This window comes from Stegodyphus dumicola, chromosome 9 (assembly GCF_044657685.1).
Source record: "Stegodyphus dumicola isolate Sdum_Otavi_A_Nest chromosome 9, ASM4465768v1".
NCBI lineage: Eukaryota > Metazoa > Arthropoda > Arachnida > Araneae > Eresidae > Stegodyphus > Stegodyphus dumicola.
In genome coordinates this window covers 184,501,291-184,522,800 of record NC_140776.1, presented here as the reverse complement: position 1 = coordinate 184,522,800, position 21,510 = coordinate 184,501,291, and the positions used below count along the sequence as shown (strand labels likewise).

Here is a 21,510-nt window from a genome sequence, read left to right as displayed (position 1 = left end):
AGTCTAGATTGAGATAAAAACGGGAAAGGCGATCGCAATATTCTTTCACATTTCCATTCAGCTGATGTCTGTTGAGTATTTTGGTCTATAACATCATCATCCTTTGATTCAATGTCCGACCATCAGTAAAAAAGTCGTTATCGCTTTCTTCCGAACTGGCACTTATTCTTAGAATTCGACGTCGTTTACCAAACCTCCCGGGCATTATTTCATCGTCACTTTCAGACAATTCAAAAATATTTTCTGCTTCACAATAATTTTTAGCCATATTTATAAAAAACTAACAATTACTCAAATCAACAAGTTATTACTAATATGTAAAATACTGAAATGCAGACTAAAATGAAATTAAGTTGTGAAAATTAGGAGTGTTGTCACAATTTATGAGCGGACAAGTGTTTCCATTGATCGATTTTTCTTGAACAACGGTCAAGTGACAGATTGCAAAAAAATGTAAGAAAAATTTCGTCATGCCCATTGAAATAGTCTTCCCAGCATGACGAAACATTTCGTCATACCCATTGAAATAGTTTTCCCAGCATGACGAAAAATTTCGTCATACCCAGTTAACAGATTAAAGGATGCTTGTCCAGCTACCATCTTTTCTCAGAATGCATCAAAAGCAGAGATGAGCTGTCCCAATTGTTCTTCCATCACTCTTGTGATAGACATTCAAACCCCACTCCGGACACCAAAAAGTGTTTCCTACATACGGGTTAGTATACGGGATTGAATGCACAAGTCCAATAAAAAGTTCATAAAATTTATTTTTATCACAAGAAACAAAATAAAATGTTGAATATTTTTCACACAGATATTCGTACAATATCACAATATAATACAGTAGTTATATTTTAAACTGCTAGAACGTTAAATCAAACACAGTTCAAAGCCCAGTGAAAGCTAATTCGATCTCACCGCGAATTCGCTGCACTGAATAACAACAACTGAGTAAATAACTTAGCTGAGATTTTTTCCTCCGGCTTTTGAAAGCTTTAATGAGTCACGACAGGCTCCTCGTAATTTCTCAAGGTTTCTGGAAAGCGAAAGAGTACAATTACGAGATATATATTTAATGTGCTTGCTCCTGTATTTTTATGTTAAATGCATTATACGTTATTTATGTAAATGTATTATATGTTATATGTCAATGTATTAATGTTGTTTATGTAAATGTATTATATGTTAAATGCGCTTGCTTTTGTACTTTTAATTTTTCGGCGTAGCTTTCTCTTAACTCTTTGAAATCCATACCCTTCGTTAACTTGTGTCCTCAAAGTACCGAAACGCCCGAAATAATTTTCCAGTTTTACAGCAATTTCCTCCTCTCCCCATCCATTAACGCAGAAAATAGGTGTGAAGATTTCCAATGACATCCTTTGTACTTTCTAACAAAGATTTCATTAGCCTTTGATCCCGTTCTTTATAAAACTATTCTGAAGGTCAGACCAACAAGCCTTTCTGGCTTTGTTATGATCAGGATTGAGATTTTGTTTATTTACGTTATTTTTATAGGAAGGAGTATTATAGGAAGGAGTAAAAATGAATATAATCCTTAAGTTTTTAAACTGTTCTTTTATTGCTGTTTAAAGCTTAAAAGCATACTGTACCATAAAAGAATAACAACGAAATGTCACGATCAACCAAAAGATAAGAAATTTCTTAGGACAAGCTGTCTGCAGTAAACTGATACAATGCATTTGGGAAAACTGCACCTGCTACTGCATATCTTAGGTGGAGAGAAGAAAACAAGATTACAATCTCGGCCGTTTTCGGGCGGTTCTGGTTCTTTCAATGTAGGGCCGTGTGGGGCGGATTGGATGTGAAGGAGTTAAAACTTGTCACGCGCTGCATTGCACTAGGAAATAAAACAATTTTAATTATAATTATTTGCTATAGATTGAAAACTTGCTACTCTTCTGTTATCGGGACTGGATTAAGAAATGTATGTATGCATGTGTGTATGTACATATATGTGTACACACATACATACGTATGTACATATATACACACATAGATCCGTATATACATGCATACATACATTTCTGAATCCGAAAAATCTTATTTTAGGATTACATGAATTTAGGAAGTATTGATAACTGACATTCTGCATCTTCTCCCCGCCCCTGAAAAATGCTTATTTGCTCTTAATTTAATTTATCAGAATAGTTATAAGTTATTTCTCCCGCCGTCATGGCGTGCCTTCGTGGTGCAGTTGTCTGCACGCTGGGCGAGTATTCCAGAGGTCCTCGGTTCGATTCCCGGCGAAGGTGTGCCTCATTTTTCCATTCTGCTTCCCAAAAATACTTAATATCTCTATAGTGGCGCCCAAACTAAAAGGGTGGTGGTTCATGATTCTCCACACCCAGGATTTGGCGAATAGGTCCCCTAAAAACCCCGGTCGCACTTTGAAAGGGGGAGTATATAAGGTATTTCTCTCGGCTTCTTAGCGTGCCTTCGTGGTGTAGTGGTCTGCAACCTGGGCGCGTATTCCAGAGGTCTGTGGCTCGATTTCCGGAGTAGGCGATGCTCATTTTTCATCTCTCCTGCTTCCAATTAACCTAATGTCTCTACATAGTAGTGAGCTTATTTCTTTCCTCAAATAATTTTATTATAAAATTTTGAATAGATACCTATAAAATATTAGTTTGTCCCTTCCTGCAGTGCAAGAAATTATGAACTGTACTCTCTCTCCATATGAACTTATCATGAATACAACGAGAAAATTTTGCATTTATTGCCAAGATCTTCATATTAAGATCAGAAACCTGCATCATGTTAAAAGATCAGAACCTGCAACATACAAAAAGATCTCATCTAAAGACTTAAATAAGAATAAAGGAAATATAATGCATCAGTAACACGAAACATAGAATTTATTAGGATTTTAGAAATACATATGTTTGATAATTTTCAAACGTGTTTTGAAAGTTATTAAGCTAAATGATAATAATTTGCTTAATATGAAATAATAGTAAATATTCTAAAATATAAAAAAGTAGAAAATTATTGAGGAGTTTTAATTAATTAAAATCCTTTGGTTTACTAAGAAAATAAATAACATAAACATTATGTAAATCTCATTTCAAATTTATCGAAAAACATATTTTTATAACATTGTGAAAGCTCAGTTATTCAAAACTAATCCTATTTCAGAAAATTCTCAATATATATTTTTACATATATGTTGTAGTGACATTAGGTTATTTGCAAGCAGGAGAGATGAAGAATGAGCAATGCCCTCATCGGGAATCGAACCACGGACCTCTCGAATACGCGGCGAGCGTGCAGACCACTACACCACGAAGGCACGCTAAGAAGGCGCGAGAAATACCTTATATACTCCCTCTTTTAAAGGGCGATCATCATCCATCAACCTTTTAGTTCGGGAGCCACTGTAGATAGATTAGGTTAATTGGAAGTAAGAAACTTGAAAAATGAGCAACGGCCTCGCCGAGAATCGAACCACGGATCTCTGGAAAACGCGCCTAGCGTGTAGACAAGGCAAGAGTTGAGCTTTACGCGCTCGAAACTTCTGTATAATAGATGTGATTAAATGTCAAGGTCAAAGGAAAAATTCGTGAATGATTCGTGGGAAGAGTGGGCAGATATTATATCTTAGACTGAATTTGTTAAGAAGTTTGATGAGTATGGAACTATGAGGAGGTTAATCAAAAAGCCGACAGAATTTTGTTCAAAATGATAAATATTCCGGACATTAGTCATATTTTGAGTAAAGAGGAAAAAAATCTTCAGATCACCTACGTTGTAATGCAGAGCTTTGAAAGAAACGGCTGATAATTGAATGCTTTCAAAAAATAGAGTGTTCAAGTCTCATTAGTGTAAGTTCGAGTATCATCTCTATCCCCAGTTACCGTGATTAAATGAGACGAAGAAGATTCTCGAGATTGCAAATAATTTAGAAATTTTAGGTACTCTACGCGAACATATGATTTTCCTATCTCTTTTTTTTTCCCTTTTATCGTGGTATTCCTTTTTTTTTTTTTTTTTTTTTTTCCCAGGCATACGAAATTTAGGCAATAAAAATAGTAATATTGTTAACATTAAAGAAATCAAGTTTGCAAGATCGACAGACTTCGTTATCAAATTGTCTGCTGTTAATTATATACATTTTAGAAAGTCAAATAAGAACTGGAGATTTCTGACATTTTTAACATGACATATCTGATCTCATCTCTATGATGATTTAGATATGATGAGCCTTCAGAAGCGAGGCCCACGTCGGATTCCTTAAGTGATCTGTATGTAAGTGGAGGATTAATTCCTGCTGTACACCAGAATATGCACCAATTTTTGACATAAACATTTTTAAAATGCAGTAACTATGGGTAATAAATTAAATATGAATGCGGATGGTTTCTCAAGACCACCTCCATTTATTACGTAAAGGAAACCTGGAGCTAAGTGATCATATTTAAGTAGTTGCACTTATTTCGATTTTTAGCTGTTTAACTCTAGTTATTATAATTTATTTCTTTAATCAATACGTCGTCCAGAGTTATGCACGCATTGACTTATTTTATTGCACTACGATATGAAAGCACATATTGCAAGAAAGAACGTACTTGAAAATGTTTATAGATTACTTGCAATCAATGCACATGAAACAAATGGTTTAGAATAAACCATGTTTGAACATGGATGAGTACAGGGAAGCATGACAAAGCAAATTAAAACAGAAAGCATTAAATAAATATTTACAGGTGCAAGACACTTATTTTTACATATATTATCACTATTTTATTCAATTACGTGCTATTTCTAATTTAATACTCTTTGCTTGATAAGCAAACAAGAAAAGTAACAATTACTTCCGAATACGTATCCCGATCTGCTACAATGGATAATCCCTTAGCAGGCGAAAAGTATCAGGCTGACCTCCTAGAGGTAAGGCTACTATAGCAGCTCTACCTAGAGGAAGTACGTCATCGGAAGACAACATAACGTGATCTAGCATAATAAGCTGTTTCTCCCCTTTTTGGCATTAAGGCTGTTCTCCGAACAATATCCAATATTTTTTCTATGTATATTATGCAAATCTTCCTTACGCAGTCCATTGCTCAACCAAGCATGCTACCAGATAAGAGAAAAGAAAAAAAAAAAAAAATTCCGGCAGACAAGTGACAAATTATGGACAAATAATTATATGAAAAAATGACTGGACGAATGATTATCAAATACGATTTTTTCTATAATTAATTCATTAAGTGAAAAAGAGACATAAAAATTATTTCTATTTAAATAACTTATATATTATAATATATTGACTATTCGTATCACGGGAGGGACTGAAAACTTAGCGATGCTAAATAAATTTGACAAGCCTCTGGATAAAGCCAACAGGCTAAACAACTTGAAAACGCAAAACATTCATTATTCGTTGCTTTGGAAGAGCGGAAAAGTCGTTTGAGTACCTGAACAGGTAATCTTAATTGATCGTTTATGTATTAAATCTTTCTATAAAATCTAATTCTAGTATTTGTTAATGTGAATTACATATTTCTCTTTCCCAAAGTTATGTGTTTATATATTACTGGTGATTTACGTTAAAATTTGTTATGTATTGAAGGATTTTGCCGCTTAGCCATTTTTGGTAGCATTTGTTTGCTTTGTGAGCTGTAATATTTAATTCCAAATTTAGAACCTGGTAAATTATATATCTGTGTAAGTTAATTTTAAAACGTCTGCATGTGTGTTTTTTAATTAGTATTTATTATAATTTGAACATTTTTCATAATCGATTGTTGTTTCCAAACTGCAACAGTTCGTTGAAAGGTACAAAATCGCAAAAGAAATGCAAGATATTTCGACTTTAATATGTAACAATATAATATTTTTGTCGAAATATAAAATTGTGTAGCATTTTAATAAATTTTGCGGCCATCGGTATGGTCATCGTTCTTACTTTTTCTAAATAACATTCCTTTATTCCCCCTATTTCTATGCTATTATTAAGGAGAAATTGCACGTATAGAGCTTGAAATGTCAGTCGGTATAGAACTTCGTTTTGCAGAATTTTAGAAGATGACCGAAAACGAGGCTGAACTATTGGATTACGAAGATGAAGATGAACAAGATCAGACTGCACCAGATCCTGCAATTGAAACCAAGAAACCAGCTGGTGGTTATGTATCAATACACAGCTCTGGATTTAGAGATTTCTTATTAAAGCCTGAGCTTCTGAGAGCCATAGTTGACTGTGGTTTCGAACATCCTTCTGAAGGTAATTTTTTAAGGAATTTTTTTTCTTGTTGTTATCATTACCATGTATTTCAAATAAGGTACTTCTTTTTGTAGTAAGGATGTTTTCTTTTAAGAAGTGTTATTAAAATTAGAAACTGGTATTTCTATAATACATGAGCTGTTTCTTCCCTAATGTGCTAACAAATGCATTAGAAGGTTACTAAGATGATTTGAAGGGAGACATAAAATTAAGCAAAGCAATAACTCAGTGTTTGTGTAGATTTTAGTCAAGACTCTATTTCAAAGGGAAAGCCCTGTTTTTCGCATTTCACTTCTGATGAAGTATGTGTACCTCTTAGCCCTCAAAAGAGATAAGTCTTCATTAAAATCTATGATAAACACAAGGATGTTCCTTTGCATAGTTTTATTTTCACGTGTTTCTGTCCTTTTTTTTTTTTTTTTTTTTTTAATGTTTTGAAAAGCTAACGACTCCTCGTTTTTCATAGTTTCTCGATTTTTATTTTTAACCTTGAAATATATTAACTTAATAAATTTGAAATTTTACATTCCAGTCCTCTGTCTCAAACGATAAAGTCGCCAATAATGTTTTAACTGATGCCAGACGGAATATCTTTGTTGGTAACCTTTTACGCCTCAGTTTCAAAACAAGTTGAAGCCATTTCTTATCAGATTGTTTCTTTCAATACTGGCATACAATAATATAGAATTTTTACACGATATTTAAATTTTATCCCCTAAGACAATTCACGGTAATAAGTCAGTTAGTTCTAAGTCAATTAGAACGCAATTACACCGCTCATCCGAAGGCGAAATCAAGTGTTAAATTCATCAATTCTAATGAGAATGCACTAGCGAAGTAAAGCACTGCGGTTTTACATAATTTCTGAGTAAGCTATTCGTACGAATTGAAATAATTCTTGCATTTAAACTTGTATTCCAAATTAAGATTTAACTTGAAATTAATGTAGATAATTACTGAGCGAATTAGATTTTAGTAGCGTAATTTACGTGAGATGACATCACTTGGGGTCGCGTGATACGAACCGGCGAATCAGGATATTGAACCATGAAATCATAGTAAATTCTTAAATTAATGTCATTTTACAAATTTATTGTCTTTATTTATTGGCTTTTTACAAAATTTTAAACCATATTAAAATGTTTATGCCTTCAAAATAAAAAAAAAATTCTTAGAATTAACATTTTTTATGTGTATACTGTATGTTGTCGCCAACAAAGTCTGCTTGGCGAGATTTGCGCCGGCGAAACGGAAAAGTACCGAATTAAATCTACTTCGTTGATAGTGCATAAACCACAATAGAATAAATGCACTCTTTAAAATTCACTATATTTGTTTAACAGCGACACTGGCACTAGGTTCATTTAACAGCGTTATATTTCGTTCATATTATAACTCAAAATACATGTAAGTTTATATCATTTGAAAAATTATCTAATGGTTGCCACATGTTCTATTCAAACAGTATAATAAATCTAGAATGATGTATAAAAGAAATTAAGCAAACCAAACAAAAAATCAGTTTTTCATAGATGATTCAGTATTTCTTATTCAATTAATTCAATCCTCACTTAGCGACAAGGCAAACATACATGAAAGTTCAAAATATATCTATATTAAAAATTACGAAGTAAATCTTAAACACTTATTTCCTCGAATAAATTCCAGCATGGGTTAAGCATGATTTAATTCGCAATAATAAAAGAAGGCGTTATCTTTAGTTTTCTAGATTTAGTTAATTTAGTTTCTCTTGATTGTCAACAAATCCATTATTCTGCCAAGTTTCAAATGTAAATAAACATGGCTGCCATCGCAAAAAGTAATTAGGCTTAGCCGCACCTAAACAACTTTTATGTAGTTGATAACTCTAAAAATGTTGCATGCAGATTTACTAAAGGCATAAAAACCTTAACCAGAAGCTGATGTCTCGAGAAACGCGGTTTTGGCACATGCAAAAGTCACGTTTTGAACACAATTTAAGCTAAAAATCCAAAACAAAAGCAAAAAATTTAGATAGCAAAAATGTAATGTATTTGGATTTGGGCAATTTTCGAAAGTAGCATCTATCCGTAGCATGGTTTATGCTTCACGCATGTGCAGTGGCAAGCTTTGTTGGTGTTACTGGCTGGCTTCCATTATACAGTTTTGGCAATGTATCATGAGATTAGCAACTGAAGACATGTTGTTATTCCACTAAATCTTGTCGATTGATCTTTACATTATGGTAACTTGGCGATTTTTTTGGCGAAAATTTGCCGACCAACTCTCCTACAGCAACCCTCCATTTTTTTTCCCCGCCGCCATTTTATCTTCACGAAGTAAAGACATGTTTCTTTTCTTTTTATCTCCTGAACACTTCTTCCAACAATCTACTAGTCGAATTACACTTATGCTAGAAATTTTATCAAACAAAACTGCTTAATCATGACAAATATTCACTGCAAAATTAGGAAAAACTGCACAATTCCATTCTCCTTACACATTTTTCAAAATAACACATACACATAAACCATGTACACGCCGACTTATTTTTACTTAAAAAAACATCCCAGAATTGCACAAAAATGGCATTGCGCACACTCTTCACTATATCCATGTACACTGCTTTTTCCTCATAAATTACAAAAATTTCACGAAAATACATGACAATTTTCTCAATCTTTAAACCCGGTAAAAAGACCATATATGAAATTACCTGATCGCAAAAAAGTATTTACCCTTTACAAATATGAACATTTCCACATATAAAATAAATAGAATATCCAAAAACTTTTTACCTCTAAATCATCTGTTACATTATACACGTCACCAACGAATTCATACCTCAAGCATTACAAATACTTAATATCAAATATTTAAATTATTTCCATGCACGTTTATTTCAACTTAAACGTTATCCAAATTCCTACAAACATAAAATTCACAAAATAACTATCATTTCATTAAAATATAATTAAATTCAAAAACACTACTTAAAATATAAATGAACACATACATTAAATTAATAAAAATTACCTTACAATCCTAATTACTTTAAACTAAATCATTGCTAATAACAATTTTCCCAATAATACCAAATTCCTTTCCACCTTACATTTACAACAATGCATAAAAATAATATCCTCAAATAATTAAAAATACTAAGTTACCTAATCTTCTTCAGAATCTTGATTACGTGGCGGATACACTTTTCTTACTTCTGTTTCAGAATCTTTAAAATCATACTTATCTTTCAAAGCAAGATACCAGGTAAAATAAATAACATAATAAAACATCTTTATTTCTCTCTCGCACAACCTTAAAAAACATTTATTACTATCCTTTTCAATACCACTAAATACCCATTTTGAATTCACTTTAGTTACGGCCATGGGATCCAAAAATTCACAAACACTATTTCACACAACACAGAATAAAGCCAAATACAAAATTGCCAGATTTTTTCCCGATTAAAGAACAGTAATTCATCCATTAATATCACATAACATATCCCATGATCTCTCATTTCCCTCACACAAAATAATGCGTAATCAGAACTGAATACTACTCACATTCTTAACAAAGTCTAACTAACCTAATCTTCTTCCGAATCTTCCTTACATGTTGGATACACTTTTATTATGGATTCAATAAAATTACTGAACGATTTTTTTTCCAAATTTGATAGAATTTGATAAAAAAAAAATTCTCTTTATCAAATCTACAATTCACTTTAGACAGTGCCATACAATCCCAAAATTATTCAACCCTACTTCACACAACACACAATGAAGCTTAATACAAAATAATATACATCCACAGATACTTGTCCAAATTCCCCCCTTTTCCGATTAAAGAACCATAATTCGTCCATTAATATCACATGACATATCCCATGATCTCTCATTTCCCCCACACAAAATAATGCGTAATCGGAACTGAGTACTGCTCACATTATTACCAAAGTCCCAGGTAGTAACCTTTATCGCCTCCGAAATGTCACCAAACTACCAGTTACCATATTGTAAAGATCAACCATCTTGTCACGTTGCGGATGTTAACCCTGAATAAGAAGATATGCTGTTACTGATTTCTTATATTTAATGTGGTTAGTATGAAAGGTAATTTTGTATGTTTGGAGACCTATTTCCGATTACCTTTTGGATAATGTAACCAAGGTAAGATAATGTAATCATGAATACGAAAAGAAAGGACCAAAGTATGCTATTTTGCTGAATGCATGTTAAAACATGAATTTTTTTATTACTGTAAATATGAAATAAAAAACAAATTTGTAAAATGAGGTTAAATTAATTATGTTAAGCTCTCTAAGAATTATTTGCCTAGGATGAGACATTCCTTTCTGGAAAGCATGAATTTGAAAAAAAGTTTTATAACAATAAATACAAGACAAAATATCAAACAAATATACATTTGGAAATAAATGTAAAGTACAGTTAATTTATTATTGCACATTACAAAAACCTACAGCATTAATTTAAGCAGTTCACAAACATCAATACAAGTGAAAAAAAAATAATGTCTATTTCCCCATACTCTTTTTCAAGTTCCTCTAAATAAATTCTCTTGTATTTGGGCACAAAGCTCACCCCATACGCTCTTTAAGCCCTTAACTGCCGTGGATATATATATATATATGCGCCTTGCTCAGCCAAAGTGTTAACTGCCCCGGGTGTATATATATATGCCCTTCCAAAATGCCATCATTTGCTTAGCTTTTACCAGTAAAATTATTCACAATGCTTTCGAATGTAACACCACAATGACCTTGACAGAGTATGCAAAGAAGGATACGATTTCAGAGAAGATAGGGACATGTTTCTGAAACGGTGAAAGTAATTAACTGTGCAGTTATTGCTCGCGTTTCGGTTTGAGTAAAACATACTTTTTTATTCTGTGTCTTTCGTTTACCGTTTGTAGTAGTTTTTTTTTTTTTTTTTTTTTTTTTTTTACAAATATATGACAGAGAAATAGATGTTTACTTTCTGTCATCTTCAGAATCCGACAACTCAGCATATGATGAGGATTCAAATGAAGAGGATTGCGACTATTCTCCAAAAGATGCTCAACATAGGGTACAACTTGATATAAAAAACTTGCCTATGCCACCTTCACACTTTCCATTTAGGTATACTGAGTTTACAATGTACAACACTAAAACCTGATATTACACTTCACTAATCTAAAAATAAATTGATCGAAACTCTTTTATTAAATCTTTTTTATTATACTTTTACTCTAAACGTTCAATTTTGTGCCTTTATTTTTTCTTTTATTCTTTATTTTGTGAAAGTAAACTGTTTTTAGACAGCAAAATGTGCGCTTATTTTCCCCCAACACATCTCATAACTATGCATGTTTGTGTGAAAAACGCTGGCTCTGGGGAGTGAATTTTGCACGTTTTCCATGGCCGTTGAGAGGTTAAGTCCCCAGTAAATAATTGCTCGCATAATTGGGCACAAAGTGAACAAATTTCTCACACTCCGTAGCACTTCATTACGCATCGCTGAATTGTGACTTCATCGCCAAGCCAAGAACCACCAGCAATGTTCTAACATATTCTTGGAATGTTCTTTGACCAAGCGACGAAGATTACCATGCTGGAGATATGCCTGTTGTGCATGCGTGAAGCATTAACCATGCTAGTGCTAGATACTACTGTTTTCGGATAACCGGCTCTTGGTGACTTGTGCCCAGATCTGGGGTCTTAACACCACCTAACCCAATTAGTGGCCAGGCTGATGTGCTGTTGACATGATTTGCTGTACAAGCCTGATTTACTGAAAGGATTACTTCTCCCTATATATATGCTAATCTTTTTTCACTTAAAAACTCGTGAAAGAATTATACAAATTTGGCATCTAGTGTTCAAACAATTTGCTTGCAGTATTCTTAATAAATTGCCAAATGACATTTCTATAAAGTTGTATTGTTTAACCCTTTCAGGGGCAGTATATAAAAAATTTTAAATTGTAAAATTTTGCTTGAATTATGAGTTGTGGAGCCCAAGAACATGTAACTGAGACTTCCAAAAAATTAAAGTAAAATCCTGAATTTTGAGAGCCGGTACATATGTTGTACAAGCTGCGCCAAGAGCAATCCCGCCCCCCCCCCCCATGTGGCTGCAATTGTTAATTTTTGCTTTTTTAATCTATTTTTGCATGCTTTTGGTATGCGTATATAAAAATTTGTGCTTGAATGTAGTTATTCAAGTTTAAAGTCAAAAAGTTTTAAAATTTTAAAAGTTAAATTTGTGTTTTTAGGCACTTTGATGATGCCACCTAGTTGAACAAACTTATGTAAAATATGTGTAAAAAGCTTTTAAAATTGATCTAAATACAATACAAAGTCCATAATCCAGACTTCGGCGATTCCGGATTAGGGGTTTTTTTCAGATTATAGATCATCAATTTAAATCAAATAAGATGGCATGCAGGAATTATACAATTAAAAATATGAAATCGTAATTTATGAAATAAAGAACAGTTATGATCTAAAGGGTATCAAAATTTACAAAAAAAAAAGCTTAATATTTATTTGTTTACTTTATTAAACATTTCTTTTTCAAAGTAAGTTGTTTAAGATGCTTCCACAAAATGTGCCTTTTTCTTGTGTCGTATATAGTGGCCTTTCCAATGCCATACTTCTCGCGATAGGCCTTTATCCATTTTTTTTGCAGCAATTCCACTTTTTGTGTAATGGACATCGAAACGTGCTTTCACTTTGTAGATCCTTTGGCAGCTCCAGAATTGGAAACTCTTTTTGACATAATCGAAAGTTCAAGCTTAATTTTTATAAAATTGTTCTAACAGTTTGCAAAAAATAATAAGCCGGATCCAAATAGAAGATTAATGAACAGCGCAGTCTGCAACATACATTTACTGAAGTACCTTAGATAATTTTAGCCTAGCTTATACCGTCTGTTATACATTCAACATGCATGCGTTGCATTTACGCATATGCATAAAGTTTATAGTTTTGAGGTCCGGATTACAGACTTTGTACTATATGGTCTTATTTTATAAAAAAAAAAAAATTAGAAAATGTAACATTGCATAAGTAAATGGTATGCTCTAACTGAGCTAGTACGAGGGCCATCCAGGAAGTAGATTACGTTTCCGTCTGTGTCCGCTAGGGGCGGGGCTAGCGCGGCCATCTTGGGGTCAGAGCGTTGCGCAGCTCAGTCTGCATCTAGCCGTGCTGTGCTCCGTTCAGATACTGTGACGGTTTGAAATGTCTACGTTAATTGAAAATTCTGCGAGGTGCGCTCAGTAATAAGGTTTCTGACTGCAAAAAACTGTAAACCGATAGAAATCTATCGGCAGCTTCGTGAAGTGTATGGGGACAACATTATCACTGAAGGTGGAGTGCGTCAGTGGGTCATAAGATTTCAAAATGGCCGAACCAATGTTCACGACGAAGATCGAAGTGGGAAACCCACCATAGTGACCGCCGAACTTCTCGAAAAAGTCGATGCTAAAGTCCGTGAAAATCGAAATTTCACAATAACGGAACTTTCTTTGAGTTTTCCACAAATTTCGCGAAGTTTGTTGCACGAAATCATCAGCGAAAAGCTTGGTTACCACAAGTTTTGTGCAAGATGGATTCCAAAAATCTTGACAGAGGACCACAAAAATCAGCGAATGGCTGCAGCGTTGAACTTTTTGGACGCTTACCATAAGGATGGTGACTCTTTACTCGATCGCATTGTTACTGGTGACGAAACATGGGTGAAACATGTGAACTGTGAAACGAAATTGTAATCAATGCGTTTTGATGACGACGCACAGCTGCAAGAAGAGGTAACGAAGTGGTTGAAGGCGCAGGCGGCCGAATTTTTCAACGAAGGAATTTCCAAGCTCGTACATCGCTACGATAAATGCCTTAATTTGTATGGTGACTATGTAGAAAAGTAGTATTTGAGTGTGGCTTTCATCTGTATATAATAAAATTTGTTTCCTATACTTTGTTTATTTTTTTATTCCAAAGCGTAATCTACTTTCTGGATAGCCCTCGTATAATGTTACAAGGAAATGTAACCCAGCTGGAAAATAAGCTTAAAAGATGAAATATAAGGACCCGGCTGAAAAATTAGTTACACTTTTTAAATTATTATATTTTATGTTTTACATAATATATAAAAAGAACATGCTTCCTGCTGTGATACAAAGAACACCCCCCCCCTTGTGGATATTTTCCTTCCAAAGATATACAGTCAAAAGTCGTTAATTCGGACACCCATAATCCGGAATGATCTATAATCCGGACCTCAAAGCTAAAAACTTTCTGCACATGCGCACAGGCATTTTACGCGTGCGTGTAAGACCTTGACTACTGCGCATATGCGTGTGCGCAAGTGCAAAATACGTTTTCGCCTGCGCATTTAATGTATAACGGACGGTGTAAGCTAAAATTATCTGATTATCTATTTCAGTTAATGTTAATGATTGCGTTGTTCCTTAATCTTCGAATTGGATCCCGCTTATTATTTTTTGCAGACTGTAAGAGCAATTTTATAAAAGTAAACTTGAACTTTCGATTATGTCAAATAGAATTTCCGATGCTGGAACTTCCAAAGGATTTACAAAACGAAAGTACGTTTCGATGTCCAACAAACAAAAAGTGGAATTGCTGCAAAAAATGGATAAAGACATGAAGAAGGTGACAGAGAGGTTAGTGAAAACGAAAAAATTTCAATTGACAAGTTAGTCGGTATTCTCGGCACAGCAATTAACGGAACTTGAACAGCGGAACTTTGTAACTGAACAAGAAATCATGTCTTTTTATAGAATTAAAGAGAAAGTATTATCACATAAAATGAAGCAACTTAAACAACTTACATTGAAAGAAATGTTTAATAAAGTAAACAAATAAATATTAAGCTTTTTTTTTTTTTTTTTTTTTTTTTTTTTTGTAAATTTTGATACCTTTTAGATCATAATTGTTCTTTATTTCATAAATTACGGTTTCATATTTTTAATTTTAGAATTTCTGCATGCCATCTTACGAGATTTAAACTGATGATCTATAATTCGGAAAAATTGATAATCCGGAATCACCGAAGTCCCGACGAGTCCGGATTAACGACTTTTGACTGTATTGTGTCTAAAGCTGGCTTAGAAATATTTTCCACCCTTTGACCAAGTGTAGACTTCGAAAACTGGCTGCTTGTATCCTTCCTTACCCAGGGGAAGAATTTCTCATGTGTTTTAGTCTGTCAAGTTAGTGTACTATGTCAAAAAGTGTTTTAGTACCTGAAATTAATAAAGATGATCCCCTAAAGCAGAGGTCTCCAAACTTTTCAGCCCGCTGGCCATATTGGCTCTCTTAGGAGAAGCTTCGAGTTAATTCATCATGCCAGGGTGATGCGGTTATGACGATCAGAATAGACACAGAGAGATTTTTGTGATTGGATGTATGTGCTTTGTTTTTTAGACTTTCATGCAGCTTCACCAAACATAAATTTCTTAAGGCCGTTTTTAAACATCATTTACAAAAATATATTTTTATTCTAGAATATTAGATTTTTTCCAGTTTAGTATGTACTTTACTTTTTAATGGATTCACCTTCACGTTGTCACAACATATTAACCCATTTTGTTTACATTTTGGTCAGGTGCAAAGTTTTGCTTAATTTTTTTACTTCCTTGTACGAAGTAAAGGAATTGTTGTAATCGCAAAACATTTCACATACCATATTTCAGTGAAAATATCCTTTTGAATGATTTTTTTTCCCTGCGTGACATCTGTATGTACAGACAATGCTGTGATTTTTCTCTTGAATTTTATGTTGCGCAAGAATAAAAAACTCTTTCCCCATACGGGTTGTAAAATGAAATTAAAATACATTTACACTCCAAAGAGATTTTTTTCATGACGTCTGTACATACGTACACATGTATGTATGTATCTTTCATTACTCAAAGCGAGCAGTTTGAAAACTTTAAAATTTTGTATATGGGGCTGCTGTAACGTGTAGTTGTGCACCGTTGGCTGTGTGAAAAGTGTATATATATAAATACTCACTCTGTTACTCGGCTCGCGAGCTCAGTTTATTATTATTATTATTATATGTTGGTAAATTGTGCATTTTTTGCTTTAAAAGTGACTGAATTGTTCTTATATTCCATTTAAGGTTTTTTTTATGACATTAGTAAATATGCATTCAATAGTTGTAGAATTATCAACAATAAGTTAATTTAAGCTTATTAAAGCCAACTCTTGTTTTGTTTGAAGATGTTTTGAGTTTTTATGTATTTATGACATGCGATGAACTGATAACTGAGCTAATTGAATGAGAAATATATGTTCGAGAAATAACGGTTAAATGAATTTCGGCAAAAAATGTGTGTAATTTAATAGGGTGTATTGAGGAAGTTGTGTCCATATGAGATCTTTTATATAGTGTGTTACTGTACTTCATACATTGTAAATTTAGAAACAGTTGTATAATGTTTATAATATGTTTTATAAAGCATGTGCATGACAAACAACACATTTCTAGATTGGCTGCTACAGAAAGTAGTTAATGTGTATGTTACTTGTTACTTTAAAGTTTTTTTTTAAATTATTTTAAGCAAACCCCTGGCAAGATGAATCATTTGTGCTCATGAGCCAGATTTTGCCCTCGTGCCGTGCTCTGGAGACCCCTGCCTCAAAGCCCTTTTCATTTTTACTGCATTCTAGGGTTTGGGTAAACACAAAGCAACTGGTATCTTTCAGGTTTAACCTCTACAATTGTGTAACATTTTGAAGCCAAACAACAATTTTGAAATCAGTGAGTTTGTATCGGGGTGATGTGGTGGTATTAAAATTTTAGCTAAATGGGGAAGAATGAAAACGACTGGAGTATTTTTATTCATTCCTAGAATAGGGTAATCAAACTTCTCATCCCCCATGAACATAATATTTAATCATAAAAATAAAGTCTGTCACCCAACAGTGAAGAAGCCTTGTGCTGCCATCTGTTGGCAAGATGCCCTCAGTATGGGTGTTGGTATATTTTATGTATTGGTATTAAAATCATATAATCTTTTAATTATTAATTCAGTAAATATATAAGGTTCAGCATGTGTGCATCATATATTTAAGGATTTTGAACTTTTTCCTTCCCTCCAATAGGATTTATGAATATTCAAACATTATGCCTTTAAATGAGGTATACTAATGTCATAACTGTGAAATATTAAGTATTCATAAGGTAGTACTGCCATCTAGAATCAAAAGGAAACACTAGAAACTCAAGATTACAGCTTTTGATTTAGAAAAATTAAAATTTTTAGGAGGTAAAAAATCCAAACTGCTGATATGTGTTAGATACTGTTGCCCTTTAAAGGGTCAAGAGATACAGCTTCTAGGGCTGTAAATTTTTGCTTACTGTATAATGTTGGATAAAAAAAGGCCATATTTCTAAAGAAATGTAATGCTATTTTTTATGAGCCTGTGCAGTCTCAATAGAAATCGGGAAAAAAATATACATAGCGAAAAGATAAATGCAGTACTCAAAAATGACCATTGAATTGCTAGGGTTGTGCCTGGTAATCCATCTTGGTGATGTCATGGGTTGCCACATCACTATTTTAAATAACATTATACACTTTACATGGGTTGCTGATAATCAGAACTGATGTTTATATAAAGGCCATGTAAAATTAATTTTAGGTAAAATGGTCAAAGCTTTTTTTTTCCCCTTTACAAAATATATGATAAATATGATTTTATTTTTTAGTTCAGCACGAATGCATTCCACAAGCTATACTTGGTATGGACATATTGTGCCAAGCAAAGTCAGGTATGGGGAAAACAGCTGTCTTTGTACTAGCAACACTGCAGCAGCTAGATCCTGTTGACAATCAGGTAAGTGAAGCATTTTGCATTATGTCATTTATGAGTACATAGCTGCCAGCTGTCCTGGTTTTTCAACACATCTTCCAGTCTTTTCTGGATCAGGGATTCTTAAACTTTTTTCATTCGCAACCCCTTTTTATCACTGAGATTTTTTCGTAACCCCCAGGACTCCATAACATTTAAAAAATTTGTGGGACCCCATAAGTACTACTCAAATCCAACACGTGCGAAGGTGATACTGTCAACTTCTTCACTTTTACTGTAATATGCTATTGCAGTTTCAGGTCGTTAACTTTTAATTTCTAATTTTAAGACAGAACAATGTGAAATTTTTAAATAAGTAACAGACAAAATGAGTGTCGCATGCAAAGCAAGGAAAATGAATGTTTTTATTATAAAAAGAATGCGTTAAAACTTTTTTTTTTTTCTTTTGTCTGTATTGTCTTATCTTTATCTGTTTTCAGATACATTGTGTCAAAATATTTATGTATTTATTATGAGTTAAAGAAATATCAAAACTGCTATAATTTTTGGCGACCTGCTGCAGATCCTATGGCCTCCAAGGGAGGCGCAACCCACAGTTTAAGGAACCCCACAGTAGATCATCGAATCTCCTGGCTTTCAGTTTTTTAACTTTTACTTAGAAAAATGTTTCTTCTCAACAAATGAAATTTATTTATTAATGAAACTTAAATTGCACTCCCAACCCCTAGTGCATTTCAGAAAATAATTTTTCCTATTAAATTTTATTTAATTTGATTATTTTTATGATCTTATTAAAATGTCATTTGATTTGAATTATCTTAATTCACTGTAGATATTTATATAACTTTATGTGAAAAATCAAGCTGTATTTGATCAGTTAATACTTGTAATTTATTTTACTTTAATTTATGGTACATTATAAAATTTATCTGCACAAATGCTATGTGTATTAATTTTATTTTTATTATTTTAAAAGCACTTTAATAAGTAAAATCTTTCCTTCCCTACTAAGGATTTTCTCACTATAAATGTAAATATAAAAATGTGAGAATTAAAACTGAAAATACTCAATGAACATAAATTTTATATCTAATTAAATATTAATGTATACAATCAGAATCATATTATTAATAGTTAATAACCTGAATAATGCATTTTATGAATTTCAGTAAATTCAAAATTCTTTTGAAATCACATCTTGAAAACTTCCGATATTCTCCCGATTTCCTGCAAAAAAATCATCTAATTTTTCATATTTCAAGGTTGGTATGTACAGTTATACCCACATGTCCACAGGGAGGAAGTCTTAAGAAGTTTCAAAATATATGCTAAGTGATAAACAGCCTATGGCAAGATTACACAAACACATATTTTAATGCTCTCACCAGTGACATTAAGTTGCAGCTTTTGCACTCAGATATTTATTACTTCTGTTACTTGACTAAAACAATCATATGTAATTTAATATTTGAATATGGCAGCTGTTTATCTTTTCTACTGTATGATGTATATTTTAATGTATTTTTAGGTATCTGTTCTTGTTATGTGCCATACGAGAGAACTGGCTTTCCAGATTTCTAAGGAATATGAGCGCTTCTCGAAATACATGCCTTCTATCAAAGTTGGTGTGTTTTTTGGAGGAATGACAATTACAAATGATGAAAAAGTATTGAAATCCAACTGCCCACATATTGTTGTTGGAACTCCAGGTCGAATATTAGCTTTGGTAAAGTCAAAGAAACTCAACTTGCGACATATCAAGCACTTTGTTTTAGATGAATGTGACAAAATGCTAGAGGCTTTGGGTAATTTTTGTTTTATTTTTACATAGTGTATTTTTCAGAATTATGTAATAAATGCATTTTTTTTTTTTTTTTTTTTTTTTTTTTTCAAATATTTACTGTGAGTTTAAGTGCTGACTAACCCATACTTACTGTCTTCTAAGTTTTAAGAATTATTCATTCTAATGTACTTGTACGTCATTGGCAGCATGTATATTGCAAAGCCTCAAGAGTAAAACATTGTTCATCCATAGAAAACTTTCTAAATATAACTAATGCCAAAATTGTACTTATAGTACTATGTTAGTATAGTTCGACCACCTCATCCGCGACCATGAGCGCAAACACGCATGCGCCATTCGATTCGTACTGAATTATTCTCAAAATAGGTTGGAAGGATTTCTTTTCCTCCAGCATAGTTCTTTCCGGAGAAAAGAAGACCTTTCACGTCGCAGCAAGTAATACCACCCTTTTGTTTTGGCAAAATGCCAACCAGGCTGACGCTTCAGACGGTCGAACTATAATGGCATTAATATGCTTTTTACATCTAACAACTGTCCAGTCTGACCAACTGTGCTCTTTGTCATCTTGTGTTTCATTGCTGTTATTTTCAGTTGGAATTGTTTCTTAAGAAACTTGTTGGAAATAGTATTCTCAGCCACTGCAAAATATCTGCTGAGAGTATATTATATGCAATATATATGTGTGTGTGTGTCTTCCTTTCATATTTTCGACTAAGCTTGGCATAGATATTGTATCTTCCATATTCAAAATTATTGAACTAATAACTCAACTAAAAGCTTAAAGCCTATCAATTTGAACCAGTAGCTTTCAGTTGTCAGATTGTTAAAAACTATGTGTAATACAGAACATTTAGCTGCTCATTTTAAAAGATTTTTGTGTGGATGGTAAATTAAACATTTATCCTTTAAGGTTCATTCAAAGGCATGTTTCAGTTAAGTGTCTCATTTATGACACTTTCCTCTTGCTCTCTTAATTTAGGGTCACAGGCTTTTCTTGTAAAAGTAGTCTTTTAATTCATTGGCTGTAAAACTTTCTCTGTAATCTGTAGCATTTTAGGTGTGTTAAAAGTTTCACTTGAAGTTAGAATTTCTTTATACTGTCTCTTCAGAATTTTTTTTAAGTGTGCTGATACTTAAAAATAGAAGTGAAAGCATTTTCTAAAATAAAGATTTGGCTTATCCAAATTAGCCCTCTGTGCAGTGGAAACTGCTGCCAATAAGTCTGCTAATGAAACTACAAAAATCAGAGGCATGCTGTCAGTATATTGATAAGATTAGGCTGGCTTATGATGCTTAAGTAGTTAAATATCATAAAAAGCTTTTTCCTAACAATTGAAAACAGTAAAGTAAGCATCAAAGTACCTGTTTTTAAAATCTTTTGTTCAAACATAGTTGGATATTTGTGTAAATCAAAAGAGCTGGGTTGCACTTATTGCATGTGAGAATAAGCTAACTAGTTTTCATCTATTCCTGTAGCTTATACACTGACTACCAATAAGTATTTGGACACCTATGCAAATGACGATATCTAAGGTACGTCACGGACTCCGCCGGTATATATGGTGTAGGAAACAGCATCAGCTTTACTCGCATGCAAGATGCCTCGCAGTTCGGAGCTCTCTGGTTTCGA

At 33.1% G+C, this 21,510-nt stretch overlaps 1 protein-coding gene across 1 annotated transcript in view; it reads left to right on the top strand.

The window, feature by feature from the left end:
• Nucleotides 1-5,330: 5,330 nt before the first annotated feature.
• The window catches only part of Hel25E (ATP-dependent RNA helicase 25E), a 42,425-nt gene continuing 26,245 nt past the window's right edge, over nucleotides 5,331-21,510 (top strand). The window contains exons 1-4 of the mRNA XM_035374656.2: nucleotides 5,331-5,443; nucleotides 6,035-6,244; nucleotides 17,973-18,100; nucleotides 19,605-19,881. Coding sequence (XP_035230547.1) covers nucleotides 6,046-6,244; nucleotides 17,973-18,100; nucleotides 19,605-19,881 — 604 coding nt within the window. The 5' untranslated portion in view covers nucleotides 5,331-5,443; nucleotides 6,035-6,045. The remainder of the gene's footprint in view (nucleotides 5,444-6,034; nucleotides 6,245-17,972; nucleotides 18,101-19,604; nucleotides 19,882-21,510) is intronic.